This window comes from Spea bombifrons, chromosome 5, assembly GCF_027358695.1.
Source record: "Spea bombifrons isolate aSpeBom1 chromosome 5, aSpeBom1.2.pri, whole genome shotgun sequence".
NCBI classification, from domain to species: Eukaryota; Metazoa; Chordata; class Amphibia; order Anura; family Pelobatidae; genus Spea; species Spea bombifrons.
Window position 1 is genome coordinate 47,117,601 of NC_071091.1, and position 15,488 is coordinate 47,133,088.

General features: G+C 39.6%; 1 protein-coding gene across 1 annotated transcript in view; it reads right to left on the reverse strand.

The window, feature by feature from the left end:
• Window positions 1–15,488, reverse strand: part of FHOD3 (formin homology 2 domain containing 3) — a 267,638-nt gene that overhangs the window by 177,424 nt on the left and 74,726 nt on the right. Inside the window, exon 9 of the mRNA XM_053466092.1 lies at window positions 14,587–14,730. Within this exon, the coding sequence (XP_053322067.1) occupies window positions 14,587–14,730 (144 nt within the window). The remainder of the gene's footprint in view (window positions 1–14,586; window positions 14,731–15,488) is intronic.

Sequence of the window (15,488 nt, forward strand, 5' to 3'; positions counted from 1 at the left end):
CTGGAAAAAAAAATTCTTGAACAGCACTGAGCTGGAAGTCGAGGGATTTTACGGGACATTTGCTGTCACTTAAGACTCTGCAGTTCAAACTGCTACAAAGCCAATTGAGATCACATCTGACTCCTAACTTGAAGACTCTGTCCCTCAATGACAACTATTATACAGAGAGAGATGGATCATCAGGGTTATAAGGTAAAAAAAAGAGGCAATTTATATACCGTATTTGCCCCGAATATAGGCCACACTTTTTTTCCCCCACTGTCACAGACCTGGTTAGTCCGACCAACTACCTCCGCTGTCTTTTGCTCCCTTAGCCTGGGAAAACACGCTTTCCCCGGTTCCCCAGTCACTAGCCGAGACTCAGTGTAGGGTAAAACCAAACGAAGACCGATTTATTTTGGACACACAGAGCTGGATATATCCAGCAAAACACACATTAACATAAAATAAGATATTGGGACACAAAACGCCCCCTTAATCTGCCTCTCAGAGACAACAGGGGCAGTAACGGGATTAACAATTCAATAGGGGGGGGGACTAATTTATACAACATAATAATGCACCATGGGGTGGAAGGGTCTGATATTAAATTAAAACAATGGAGGTCACTCCCTGCTTGCAGATCCTGGCTGTCTGCTGGAGATAATCCCCTCAGTCAGTGATGACATGATATACTGGGGGTAGCCACAGAAGTCTTTACAAACCCAGGGCCCATTGTCAATAGGGAGGAGGCTGGCAGTCAGGCCTCTCCAGTGGTCCCAGTGATGGAGAGTCCCGTCACACCCACTTTAAGTCTTTAAAGTAGGGGTGCAGCCTATATTCAGGGTTTAGCGCAGGAATGCGCAATTGGTATCTCCCGACGCCCGAGACATGCAGTTCCGGGCAGGCTGCATGGTTAGGATACAGATCCCCTGTAGCGCTGCAGGGGACCTGCATCCTACTCTCCGATACGCTGAGACCGCCTCCCCTGCCAGCACTTCCCACGGGGGGAGTGCCAGCAAGGGAGATTGTCTAAGCCAGTGGTTCTCAACTCGTGGGTCACGACCCTGTCTTCAGTGGGTCGCGGAGGGTCAGGGCCGGACTGGAGGCATACCGGGAAAACTTCACTTTCCTGGGGCTGCCTTACACATTCAAGCGGCAATCCGCGAGCCGCAGGCTGTCAGGACCGCGGACGCAACAATCAGGGCCATTAGGCAGCATCAGGTCCGGCATATACTGTAGTATTACTCCCCGACCGCAAAGCAAGTTGCTTGATTATGTTATGGTGGGTAAAGGTGATGGAAACCCTTCCACTTAAATTTAAGGGGTAGTAGAAGTATTATTAAACACTCATCTAGAGACACCAGACAAGTCAGAAGGCTTGTTTTTCCCTCAGAAATCTCATGGTGCTGCCACGACCACAAGGGATTCTGCCAATAAGGTTAGCAATTATCACCTTTCCCTCTATATCCACTTTATACATTCAAGGGCTGTGTGAATGTGCTCTTGTAGGGGGGCTGAGGATGGCCTCAGACCCAGGAGGGAGTGGTTCTGTTTCGGATTCTAAGCTGAATCCAGTCCCAGGCCTAAAACCGGATGAAGGCCAAAATGTCACAGTAAATGTGAGTAAGAAGTTTAAGGAAAGTTCTATCAGGAAATCATTGTCTGTTCTGGATAAGAAGCTGGGTGATGCCTCTCAGAATCATCAGGCGTTGTGTGTAATGTTTAAAGATATGAGCAAGCAAAAGCAAGTTTTGGTAACAAAAGAGGAGAAAGTAACAGAGCAATGTAAGAAAGCTGAATTATTGCAACAGATTGATCAGATCAATGCTGAGCTTCTGTCTCTGCAGAAAGGAATAAGTGAAAAGGCTGCAGAGATTGAAAAGCTAAAAGGCGAAGTTCAAGGAGAGGAAACTAAGCTTTACCAAATGCAAAAGACAAACCCATTAAAGATTAAGAGTTTGCCAATACAGTCAGTGAAAGTTAAAGGTGTTGAGAAAATAATAAAGAAATTATCAGAGAAAATGTGTCCTGTACCTGCCACTTTGTCCGGTGATATGGATGAGGTTGAAATATCTGCACAAATTCCAGAATCACAAGAACTAACTGAACGTGGGAGGCCCCGTGAGGTTGTCTCATCAGGTGAAAGCAGTTCAGTAATCTCAGCTCAGTCTGCAGACTCCAACACCAGCATTTTAACTCCTGAGTGTCCAAGTGAAATCCGAATACACAGTTTAAGATCAAGGAACATAAAGTGTGTTGTGGAAAGGCTAATGGAGAAGAATACAAAGGATTTACACCCAGAGCCACAACCTATGCAAGAGGGAAGAGGTGAAGGGCAAGAAGTATGCAGCTCTGGTCTGTTAGTTGGCTCTGAACAAAGTTTGGCACCTGAAACAAGTGCTGAGTGCAACCTAAAGGAATTATCTGTTTTGACAGATGGACATACAACAGAAAATACACCATTTGCAGCACAAAAGCTGGGTGGAAGGAGTAATCTACAAACTGACGCTAATAAAGCAAACTCAGAAGAACTACAACACGGACTAAATTCAAGGACTGAACTGATTTCAAGTGAATCAGCCAGCACTCAGAAAAGTGCAGATATAACTCTTTCTAGAGTTAGTGGTAAATCATTTTCAAGTGTTGCACGGCCAAGAGGAGATACTCCAAGACGCAAGAATGCTGTGCGACTTCTATTCACTGGACAAGAAACGGATATTCCAGACAGAAAAGTAATTGGTCGTGGACTCTTAATAGACTTTATGGGCTTCTCTGCAGAGGATATATTTGCCCTTATTAACTTTCCTGGTTCAAGGCAATTTGATATTAGCTTTAAGTTGGTGCAGAACCTCGATATGTTTTGGGAGATTTTTCATCGGACAAAAAATGATATTATCTGGAAAAACATAAAACTTGTTCAGCTTACAAGACAGGCTACAGTCTCTGTCACACTCCTGTTTCAAACAGAAATGGTGGCATTAGCAGACATCATGTACTGGATAAACAGGCATTGTACTGTCATGAATGCACCCCAAAAAATATTGGATGAAAATGGTCTGTGGAACGGAGGATGGAAGATGCTAGTCAAGTTATGGCAGACAGGAGGCGTTACTCACCATCTACCGCACAGCTTTTTCATTGGTTCTGACAGAGGCATATGTTATTACCCTGGACAACCTAGAGTCTGCTATAAATGTGGGTCAATAAGGCATCTGGCCTATAGCTGTGACAAGATTAAATGTTCACAATGTAACTGTTTGGGTCATACCAGGTCAGAATGTAAGCAAGACGTTATCTGTAATTTATGTTCTGTTCAAGGTCATACCTTCAAAGAGTGTCCAGAAGCCTCCCACAACAAAATAGAGGAGGCTGAGTTGGATCTGGAAGGTATATTTAATGAAGCAATGGATGAGCCAATAACTGACAAGGGACAAAATCCAACTGACCATCAGAAAGATCTCGCTACTGAACCAGAAAATGTCACAATAAAAGAAAATACAGGGGAAATGCATGATCCCCAGCAACTCAAGGTTTTCAGTCACTTATGGGGAAAAACGAAGATTTCCAGTTGGTGCAAGGAAAGGGAAAGAGAAAGTCAAGATATTTAGGATTACATAAGCAGAAAAGCAATATTCAAGGACTTCCTTTCAAGATAACTGCTGGTCGTTATGCTGGCCTAGAGGAATTCTCAGGAGATACTACTGAACTTAAAAGAAAGGAAGGACCATTTTGGAAAGAAGGATCCATAGAAGAATTAATGAGGTCCTGTGATGAAGAAGAGACTGTATCTGTCTCATTTAAGAGATGGGGTTCCCAAGGGGACAATGTTGGGGGTAAAAGAAAAAATGATGAATTTATATAGATCATATGTCTCTACGGATCTGTTCTTTTAATACTAATAGTTTAAGAACTAGTGAGAGGAGAAATTTAGTATATAGATTTTTGCAGGATGAACCTTTTGATGTGTGTTTTTTACAGGAAACCAGACTGAGGAATAACGATGATGTCTTGCGTGCTAAAAGAGAATGGACACATGGGCCGTCTTATTGGTCTTTTGGACTAGATAACTATGATGGTATTGGTGTTTTGTTCAAGAAATGTGATTTTACAATCGACCGTATCATTGAGGGTATTGAGGGTAGATGTTTATTGTTGGATATGACACTGAATAAAGTGAATTACCGTATAATTAATGTTTATGCTCCTCAAACGTTAGTAGGTAGGAAGGAATTGTTTACAAATATTAAGCCATATTGTTTCACCTCTAAAGTATTAGTGATGGGTGGTGATTTTAATTGCGTAGTGAATAACGAGGATCGCAATAGTAATTATAAGAACCTAAAATATGATGAAAATTTCTTAAAAAAACTGATTGGTCAAGCGGGTCTTGTTGACACCTTTAAGTATAATTACCCAACGGAGCGTGGATTTACCTATCATAAAGGGAAATGGGCAAGTCGTTTAGATAGGATATATGTAAAAAGTCAGTCTTTATCTTTTGACTTTCAGCTCCTCCCAGTGGAGTTTTCAGATCATGTTATGATTGTCCTGACTTTAAAAGTAAAGGATGGGATATTGTACGGCAAAGGTATTTGGAAACTAAATGTAAGAACACTAGATAATGAGCAAGTTAAACAAGAATTTATAAAGTATTATGCTCATAGGAAATCCACACAGTGTTTATACGACACCATGTCAAGCTGGTGGGAGCAAATTAAAACTGATATTAAAGGGTTTTTTAAGTCCAAAGCCCGAAAGGAAGGAAATGCTCAATACATGCAGTACCTCGCCCTAAGGCTTAAATTAAGTAGATTATACTCCAGGGTTAATAATGGGGAGAGTATAAACTTAGACCATATTGCTGGAATTAAAGATAAAATGAGGAAACTTCAATATGATCGTATGAACTCGTTGAAGGCGGAGAATAAATTTGATAGTTGGGGGTTTTCTGTTCCTGATCCATTTGAAGCTTGTAAAGAACGAATTGGTAAGAAAACCATATCAAGATTGGTAGACGAAGATGGAAATATCCAAACAGAGGGAAGGAAAATTCGGGATATTGCTACATCGTATTTTGGAAAACTGTTTGCAAAACAAGATATAGATAGGAGTGAAATACAAATGTATTTACAAGATGTGGATACTCCGGTATTAGATATAAATGAGGCTGTGGAAATGATTAGACCTGTAACGGAAGATGAAATTAAAATGAGTATCAATTCCTTGGCCACAAAAAAAAGTCCAGGTTCGGATGGACTAAGTGTTGAATTTTATCGGGCTTTTTCTGATATTTTGATACCTGATCTAGTAATGTTGTATAATGAGGTGTTAACTTTGGGACAGTTAACTCCATCTCAGTACACCTCTATTTTAGTTCTTTTGTCAAAACACGGTGATTTGGCTGAGTTAAAGAATTGGCGTCCGCTGTCTTTATTAAACACTGATTATAAAATACTTGCAAAAATTATGTCGTCAAGGCTCAGTGTGGTAGCAGAAGCATTGATAAGTCCATGTCAGTCATGTGCAGTTAAAAATCGGAGCATACAAGATACACTATTACTGGTGAGAGAGGTGATAGAACACGCAAAACAGCAGAGAGAAGGTGTATACTTGGTTGGGCTGGATCAAACCAAAGCCTTTGACCGGGTACATCATGGATTTTTATTTGAGACCTTGTTAAATTATGGTATTCATGTGACTTTTATTAAATGGTTGGAAATCTTATATAAAGAAGCAGAAAGTTTTCCTTTGATTAATGGTAATTTAGGTCAATCTTTTCAGATAAAATCTGGTGTACGTCAGGGTTGTCCAATGAGCCCTTTACTTTATGTTTTCAGCATTGACCCTTTGTTAAGGAAAATTCAAGGGCATCAGGATATTGTAGGGATGGAAGTGAAGTTAGGAGGTGCCTCAGAGCATGTCAAACTCTGTGCTTATGCAGATGATATTACTGTTTTTTTAAAATCTGATGCTGATAATAGGGTATTACAGCGAGAATTAGACATTTACATTTCCAATTCTATGGTTAATGAGGATAAAAGTGAGGCTCTTTGGATTGGGAATCAAACAGAAGCGTTTCCGATCTGTTTTAAAAGGAAGGAAGAAACTATTAAAGTCTTAGGGATCACATTTGGATGTGTAGAGGATATAGGCCAAAGAAATTGGGAAGGGAGGTTAGAAATTTGTTCTGCTAAAATACAAAAATGGAAGAACTGGAAATGGTCCTTTGAAAGGAAAATTCAAGCCATTAAACGGTTTCTCCTTCCGATATTTATCTATACCAGTTTTGTTTTCCCGCTACCTGAAAATGTGGTGGTTAGAATAACAGGTTTGTTTTTTCAGTTTATATGGGGAAATCGGTTAAACATTATTAAGAGAAACATTACATATCTTCCCAAGAAAGACGGGGGTTGGGGTATGGTGTGCCCTGAATTATTTTTCAATTTATTATTTCTAAGTAAGAATTTATGTTTTTTTAAATCTGGTAGAACAAATTTATGGGGGGTTCTGTATAAGAAACAGATAGTGGATTTTGTAGGTGTTTGGATAAGTGGTGAAAAGATTAAGAGGATGTCTGGTAGATATAAACCACGCGCTGTCTATGCTCAGCAATGTATTCGTTTATTGCTGAAATGGCAAATTTCTTTTAATGATTTTATTCAATTTGACAGGAAAATATTGTATAAAAGTATCCTAACCAAGTATTACAGTGCACAGCTTGTTTTGAAAGATTGCCCTACTATCTTAGTTAAAAATGCCATACAACATGTCACGAGCACAAGGGTTCCGGTCAAGATGAGAGACACCATTTGGCTTTGTTTTCATGGTAAATTGTATGTTAGATCCAATTTAAAATTTATCAATTTGGTGGATCGAAATTGCCCAAGGGATGAATGCACAGATATCTTAGAAACCATGTCCCATTTCTTGTGTGAGTGTCTATTCAGTAAAAAAATATGGGACGTGATGGCAACATATTTAAAGATGTCTCATCTTAAAAATCAGTCATATGTACAATTGGTATATGGTGAATTTAAAATCCCGGGAAATATTAATAAAAGTACGTTGTATGTAATTAATGCCATTGTTATATATTATTTGTGGAATGCTAGGTGTTTAAAGTCAGCAAAACACATTTTGTTATCAGTTGAGTCTGTAACTACTTTGATTATTGATGCTTTAAAAGATGTGTATGTTAAGGAGAGAAGTACACGGTATTGGGAAGGGATTGATCTGTCATTTTTGTTTTGATGTTTTGGGTATAATTTTTTTTTTTTTGTGTGTTGTAATTATTGTTTCTTTTTTGTGATTGTATTTTTTTGTTGCATGAATATTAAATAAAAAAATTTCCACTTTATACTCCTCCTATTATTCCTGCGTGAATGTGCTCTTGAAGGGAGGCCGAGGATGGCCGCAGACCCAGGAGGGAGTGGTATTGGGATATTGTACGGCAAAGGTATTTGGAAACTAAATGCAAGAACACTAAATAATGAGCAAGTTAAATAAGAATTTATACAGTATTATGCTCATAGGAAATCCGCACAGTGTTTATACGACACCATGTCAAGCTGATGGGAACATATTAAAACTGATATTAAAGGGTTTTTTAAGTCCAAAGCCCAAAAGGAAGGAAATGCTCAATACATGCAGTACCTCACCCTAAGACTTAAATTAAGTAGAATATACTCCAGGGTTAATAATGGGGAGAGTATAAACTTAGACCACATTGCTGGAATTAAAGATAAAATTGAGGAAACTTCAATATGATCGTATGAACTCGTTGAAGGCGGAGAATGAATATGACAGTTGGGGGTTTTCTGTTCCTGTTCCATTTGAAGCTTGTAAAGAATGAATAGGTAAGAAAACCGTAGCAGGATTAGTAGACAAAGATGGACATATCCAAACAGAGGGAAGGGAAATTCGGGATTTAAGTCCAAAGCCCAAAAGGAAGGAAATGCTCAATACATGCAGTACCTCACCCTAAGACTTAAATTAAGTAGAATATACTCCAGGGTTAATAATGGGGAGAGTATAAACTTAGACCACATTGCTGGAATTAAAGATAAAATTGAGGAAACTTCAATATGATCGTATGAACTCGTTGAAGGCGGAGAATGAATATGACAGTTGGGGGTTTTCTGTTCCTGTTCCATTTGAAGCTTGTAAAGAACGAATAGGTAAGAAAACCGTAGCAGGATTAGTAGACAAAGATGGACATATCCAAACAGAGGGAAGGGAAATTCGGGATATTGCTTCATCGTATTTTGAAAAACTGTTTGCAAAGCAAGATATAGACAGGAGTGAAATACAAATGTATTTACAAGATGCGGATACTCCGGTATTAGATATAAATGAGGCTGTGGAAATTATTAGACCTGTAACAGAAGATGAAATTAAAATGAGTATCAATTCTTTAGCCACAAAAAAAAGTCCAGGTTCAGAAGTACTAAGTGTTGAATTTTATCGGGCTTTTTCTGATATTTTGATACTTGATCTTGTAATGTTTTATAATGAGGTGTTAACTTTGGGACAGTTAACTCGATCACAGTACACCTCTATTTTAGTTCTTTTGTCTAAACGTGGTGATTTGGCTGAGAATTGGCGTCCGCTGTCTTTATTAAACACTGATTATAAAATACTTGCAAAAATTATGTCTTCAAGGCTCAGTGTGGTAGCAGAAGCATTGATAAGTCCATGTCAGTCATGTGCAGTTAAAAATCGTAGCATACAAGATACACTATTATTGGTGAGAGAGGTGATAGAACACGCAAAACAGCAGAGAGAAGCTGTGTACTTGGTTGGGCTGGATCAAACCAAAGCCTTTGACCGGGTACATTATGGATTTTTATTTGAGACCTTGTTAAATTATGGTATTCCTGAGACTTTCATTAAATGGTTGGAAATCTTATATAAAGAAGCAGAAAGTTTTCCTTTGATTAACGGTAATTTGGGTCAATCTTTTCAGATTAAATCTGGAGTACCTTTACTTTATGTTTTCAGCATTGACCCTTTGTTAAAGAAAATTCAAGGGCATCAGGATATTGTAGGGATGGAAGTGAAGTTAGTAGGTGCCTCGGAGCATGTCAAACTCTGCGCTTATGCAGATGATATTACTGTTTTTTTAAAATCTGATGCTGACAACAGGGTATTACAGCGAGAATTAGACATTTACTAAGTTTCAAATTCTATGGTTAATTATGATAAAAGTGAGACTCTTTGGATAGGGAATCAAACAGAAGCGTTTCCGATTTGTTTTAAAAGGAAGTCTTAAGGATCACATTTGGATGTGTAGAGTATATAGGCCGAAGAAATTGGGAAGGGAGGTTAGAATTTGTTCTGCTAAAATACAAAAATGGAAGAACTGGAAATGGTCCTTTGATAGGAAAATTCAAGCCAATAAACGGTTTCTCCTTCCGATATTTATCTATACCAGTTTTGTTTTCCTGCTACCTAAAAATGTGGTGGTTAGAATTACAGGTTTTTTTTGTCGGTTTATATGGGGAAATCGGTTTATATGGGGAAATCAGTTAAACTTTGGGTATGGTGTGCCCTGAATTATTTTTCAATTTATTATTTCTAAGTAAGAATTTATGTTTTTTTTAAATCTGGCAGAACAGATTTATGGGGGTTTTTGTATAAGAAACAGATAGTGGATTTTGTAGGTGTTTGGGTAAGTGGTGAAAAGATTAAGAGTATTTCTTCATTTTAATTTTTTCTTTTTATTGTATTATGTACACTTTGTGCATATTCCCTGTGGGTAGTTTATTTGTTGGTTTTCTTTTAATGTTGATGACTTTCTTATACTCCTTTGATGCTCTCTGTGATACGTCAACCTCTTCTACGTTTCATGAGCCATTCGATGTATGCTGATTGTCGAGGCACTGCTCTTATTGGTCTCCTCTTTATATCATTGCCTGTATTTATCCTATAACCAAGAGATACATGTACCATCTCATCTCATTTGTATTGTCACATTCAAATTTACACTGTATGTATCCTTGTTCATGACTATTGTCTGATTGCTGTATCAATAAACGGAGAATTGATAAAAAAATAAAAATAAAAAAAAAAAAAGATTAAGAGGATGTCTGGTAGATATAAACCACGCGCTGTCTATGCTCAGCAATGTATTTGTTTATTGCTGAAATGGCAAATTTCTTTTAATGATTTTATTCAATTTGATAATTGATGAAAATATTGTATAAAAGTATCCTAACCAAGTACTACAGTACACAGCTTGTTTTGAAAGATTGCCCTACTACCTTGTAATTATTGTTTCTTTTTTGTGATTGTATTTTTTGTTGCATGAATATTTAATAATAAAATTTCCACTTTATACATGGATCCCTTGAATACAGCCCCTATCTCCCCCATAAACCCCCAATACAGCCCTTACCCCGACCATAGCCCCTGTTCCCCCATTACAGTCCCTACCCCCCAATACAGCCCATAGCCTCCCAATACAGCCCCTATCCCCCACCATAGTCCATGTTCCCCCCCATTACAGCCACTGAACCCTATTACAGCCCCTATTCTCCATCACAACCACTATCCCCACCACAGCTCCTGTCCAGCATCGCAGCCACTGTTTCCCTCACTAGAGCCTTTGTTTCCATCACCACAGACACTGTTCCCCACCACTGCCCATATCCTCCAATACTGCCCATATCCCCTCACCATAAATCTTATCCCCCATTACAGCTCATATACCCCACCACTGCCCTCACTACTTCCCCCTATCTCCTCACTGTCACTGGAGACTTCCCATTACATTCAGGAATTCGAACGCTACGGAGAACACACCATCATCTCTGGAGGAGTAAATTGGATATCCTTCACTGGAACCTTACAGGATTTTATCTAAGTTTGCTGAAGTACACCCAAATTAGCGCTCCTCAGTCAACATGGCCTCAAAACGTAAATATGATACAAATTATATTAAATCTGGCTTTTCATTGAAGATAGACGTGATGGACAGAAACCAGAGTGTGTTTTGTGTTTGGCGAAACAATGGCTAACTAAAGCATGAAGCCATCAAAGCTAAAGCGCCATTTAGACACAAAACGCCCGGCCTTTGCAGAAAAACCTGTTGAGTATTTTCAACGAAGGCTACAAGAGCTGAGGGCATCACAAAAGTGCCTAACATCTTCTGGTTCAAAGCAAGAGCAGGCACCCCGAGCATCTTAATATGTAGCTCATCGTATTGCAAAATGCAAGAAAGCCCCCACTATTGCAGAAGACCTTATCTTACTTGCCGTCATTGATATGGCCAGAGAGGTCCTGGATCAATCTGCTGTGAATAAATTAAAGACAATTCCACTATCCAATGACACAATAGGCAGGAGGATTCAAGAAATGTCAGGAGACATAAAACAACAGACCACAGCTTACATTAACACTAACAAATACTATTCATTACAATTGGATGAATCCACGGATGTTGTGAACAATTCCATTTTACTGGTTTATGTGAGGCATGTGTGGGAAGGAGACTTTCAGGAGCAATTTCTCTGCAGTAGAGAGCTTCCCACCACTACTACTGCAGAGGACATTTTCAGTACTTTCGATTCATACTTGGGTTCGGTGTGCCTGATATGGGATATGCGTGTTGGAATCAGAACCGATGGTGCAGCCTGCATGACTGGAAAACACTCAGGGGTGGTGAAGAGAATTCTTGAAAAGGCACCAAATGCGGTTTGGAACCATTGTTTTTTGCACAGGGAGACATTAGCAGCCAAGGATATGGTGCCAGTGCTTCACGAAACTTTGAAAGATGCTGTCAAAGTGGTAAACTACATTAAACGGAGTGCCAAGCATGCCAGGTGTCTTCAGAAGCTGTGCAAAGACCTGGGCAGTGAACATGTACAGGTGCTGTATCATGCGGAGGTGCGCTGGCTTTCCAGGGAAATCGCGGCCTTGCTCTCAGAGTGCAACTCGACCCTTGCCGATCTGTTGCACAAGCTGCTTATCTTGCAGATGTGTTTGAGCAGCTGAACACATTAAATGTGTCTATGCAAGGGAAGGGACACAATATTTTTGCACAGACTGAAAAAAATCGAGGCTTTCAAAAAAGAAATGGCATTGTGGACAAGTCATGTTTCCAAAGAGAGACTTGATATGTTTCCCAATGCTAGTGATGAGCTTACACACCTGGACTCCACAGGTAGAAATTAACTGAAGAACACTATAGTAGCACATCTCACAAAGCTGCAGGAACATTTTAAAGATTACTTCCCAGAGCAGCACAGGGATGACGGCTGGATACGCTATCTCTTTGGAATTGATTTGGAAAGCATCATGTTGCCAAGCTTGTAGAGCTTTCATGCGATCAGATGCTAATTTTTTTTTACTGAGCTAACCCTCCCAGTTTTGGTGTAATGTTATGGCTGAATATCCTTCCATCTCAACCCATGCCATCAAAGTTTTACTACCCTTCAGCACAACTTTGTGAGAGTGGCTTCTCAACTCAGTTAAAGACAAAGCATAGAAACAGAATGGACATTGAACATGACCCCAGAGTTGCTTTGTCTACCATCACCCCAGACTTTGAGACACTCCTCAAAAGCAAAAAACATTCACATGTTTTGATGACTGTTTATTTATTATTGGGTTTTTGTCTCAATGGCACTTTCATTTCACTAGCGCTGTGATTATTGCACAATTAATGTTCACTAGCGCTGTGATTACTGCATTATTTATTGATTGTGCAAAGTATCCATTTTTTTACTGTTTAAAAAGTGTATATATGTGGAATACTGCACAAGTTGTTTTATGGAATAAAATACAATGTTTCGGAAATGAAATTATTTTTTGGTCGTGACTTAATGACCAAAGACAAATGTGGGTCCTGAGAACACATGGGTTGAGAATCACTGGTCTAGTGTATTGTGTATCCTGTTTTCTGAAGTTTGCAGTGCATTGATTCTTGGCTTGTTTTTGACCTCTTTTTGCCTGACGATTTGGTACCTTGCATCCAGCTCAGTTTATGACCTCGGCTTGTCTGCTTACTTGCTTCCTATCTGACCTTGGCTTGTCTGCTTACCTGCTCCGTGTATAACCTCAGGTTGTCTGCTTAAGTGCTTGGTGAATGACCCCGGCTTGTCTGCTTAACTGCTCAGTGTATGACCCCGGCTTGTCTGCTTAGCTGCTCCGTGTACGACCCCGGCTTGTCTGCTTAACTGCTCTGTGTATGACCATGGCTTATCTGTTGATTGGTTTTGGAATTCTACACTGATTTTGGAATCACTTATTTAACAAATAATGCCCTAAACCAGGGGTAGGCAATCTTCGGCTCTCCTGATGTTGTGGACCACATCTCCCATAATGCTCATACAGTCATAATGCTGGCAAAGCATCAAGGGAAATGTAGTTCACAACATCTGGAGAGCCGAAGGTTGCCTACCCCTGCCTAAACCAATGTTCTCTACTAACTATCACATTTGCCTGGTCTGCCAGCCTACTCAAGGACTACTATCTACTTTTTTTACCTATAGCAGAGCCTGTTGGGATCACCTAAGCCCCAGTTTGAGGCACTTGGGGTGCACCAAACTCCAATACCTGTGGGTCTATTTAACAGTCACACTGTCTCTTGAATAGCATAGTGGCCAGTTTACCAGATTTAGTTTTTTTGGTAGAATCTATATCATCAAAAAGACGCTTTCCCCCATAATTTTTATTTGTTCCGCACAGAGCCCCATGTCAAGGAGCTTTCCATTACTTAAGATAATAAATGGACAAGAATTCATGCATGGTCTAGGAAATACATATGTAGAATCTGATGTCTTTTCCTTTTGCAGGGTACATCCAGAAACAAAACACAGATCAATTCTGGTGGAGTGTTTTAACAATTTCCAGTACCGACATAAATTTACAAGTCCTAAAGGTTTTTCAGTACCTGGCTTTACAACATGCTGATACATTCCCTTCTTTTTTCCTGAAAACTATTTTATAAGCATGCCTTGTGAGAGCAACGTCCACATAAGGTGAAAGACCTGAAGGGTAGAATATCCCAAACTAAGGCTGAAATAGTTGGGATGTTTCAGGAATGTTATTCCTCCCCTTGAGGAACAGCTGACCTTAGGGGTCATCAGGGAAAACTGGCAAATAGATCCCTTATTTGTACCAGTTTTTTTAACCCCCAGACCCCACAGGCCCTGAGATAGAGAGCATGGTGTGCCAATGTTCCATCTTCAATTATGCAACAAACTGGATGTGCAAGCCAGGTTTCCAGCCTAATATTCACAGACATTTGTTTACATGACAGCACTGAATATTGTTTTGCACAAATTAGTTAAACTAAATATCTCCAAAACAATTACACTGAATTACAAACTAAAATCAGAAACAGTTCATTTAAATAATGAATTTAGTTATGCTAAAAGATATGAAGCCAAAAGTATACTTTACTCTTTCTAAGTATGTCTAACAAAATGGTTTACAAGTTTAATAATTATATTCTATAACTATGTGAGGTGACTGCTGTTGTGTTATTGTGGTTACCTACCTCTGATTTATTGTGTTGATTCACTTTATTTAAAAAAAATATGTAAAGGCACATCCTATTAATCTCTAATGCCTGAAGAAACAAGTAACACAAATTCTTACCTCATAAATTTTGAATTGCTCCACTAAATCTAAATCAGTTCCTTTCTTGTTCAAGTATCTCTTAGCTATAGCTTCCATACCAAGTTCTTCCAGGTAGTCCGACATGTCATAGAAAGAATCTTGGTCAGGCAAACCTTCAAGTGTCTAAACCATTAATTAAAAATTAATCAATATAATAAATACAAAAATTAACTCACACATTTCCAGTTAAACAGAAAAAAACAAGAATTCAGCGCATACTCAGCGAATACCATTCAAAAAACATCTAAGGCATAAATATCAGGGATTCAGTCATGCTGTAGGGCCATATATTGCTTAGCTCACCAGAATAAGGTGAGTTGTAGTGCAGAAGCCGTTGAGAGTCGAATAATACTTGTTTCTGCACGACAGGAAATTCATAGGCACAACTAATTTACCGTATTTGCTCGATTATAAGACAAGGTTTTTTCAGAGCTAATGAGTGTAAGAGTGAGAGTCTGAGATTCCCACTTTGACCCAGATCCCCGCCTCTATCACCGGGCGCCAGCAGCGGAGGTTGTCTACGCGCATCGCACGTACCTTCACCGGCTGGCAGAGAGAAGAATTCCCTGCAGCGCTACGGGGAATTCTCTTCTCTGCCAACTGACGAACGTCCGCTTGATGAACGCAGACAACCCCCGTTACTGCTTGTACTTCCGCCTTAAACCAGCTGCCACCAACAGACACCAGGGAGTTAGAAGCATTGGTAAGTCGGGGGGTGTTGTATGGGTGGCATAAGGCTTTTCTGGAGGCAGAGTGCCCCATGATATGTTTTTTAACCACCCGTATGCCACTCTGCATATCAGGGAGGCAGAGTGGCATATAGGGGGGTATAAGGCATATCAGGGAGGCAGAGTGGCAAACCTGGGGGCAGATGTGCATAA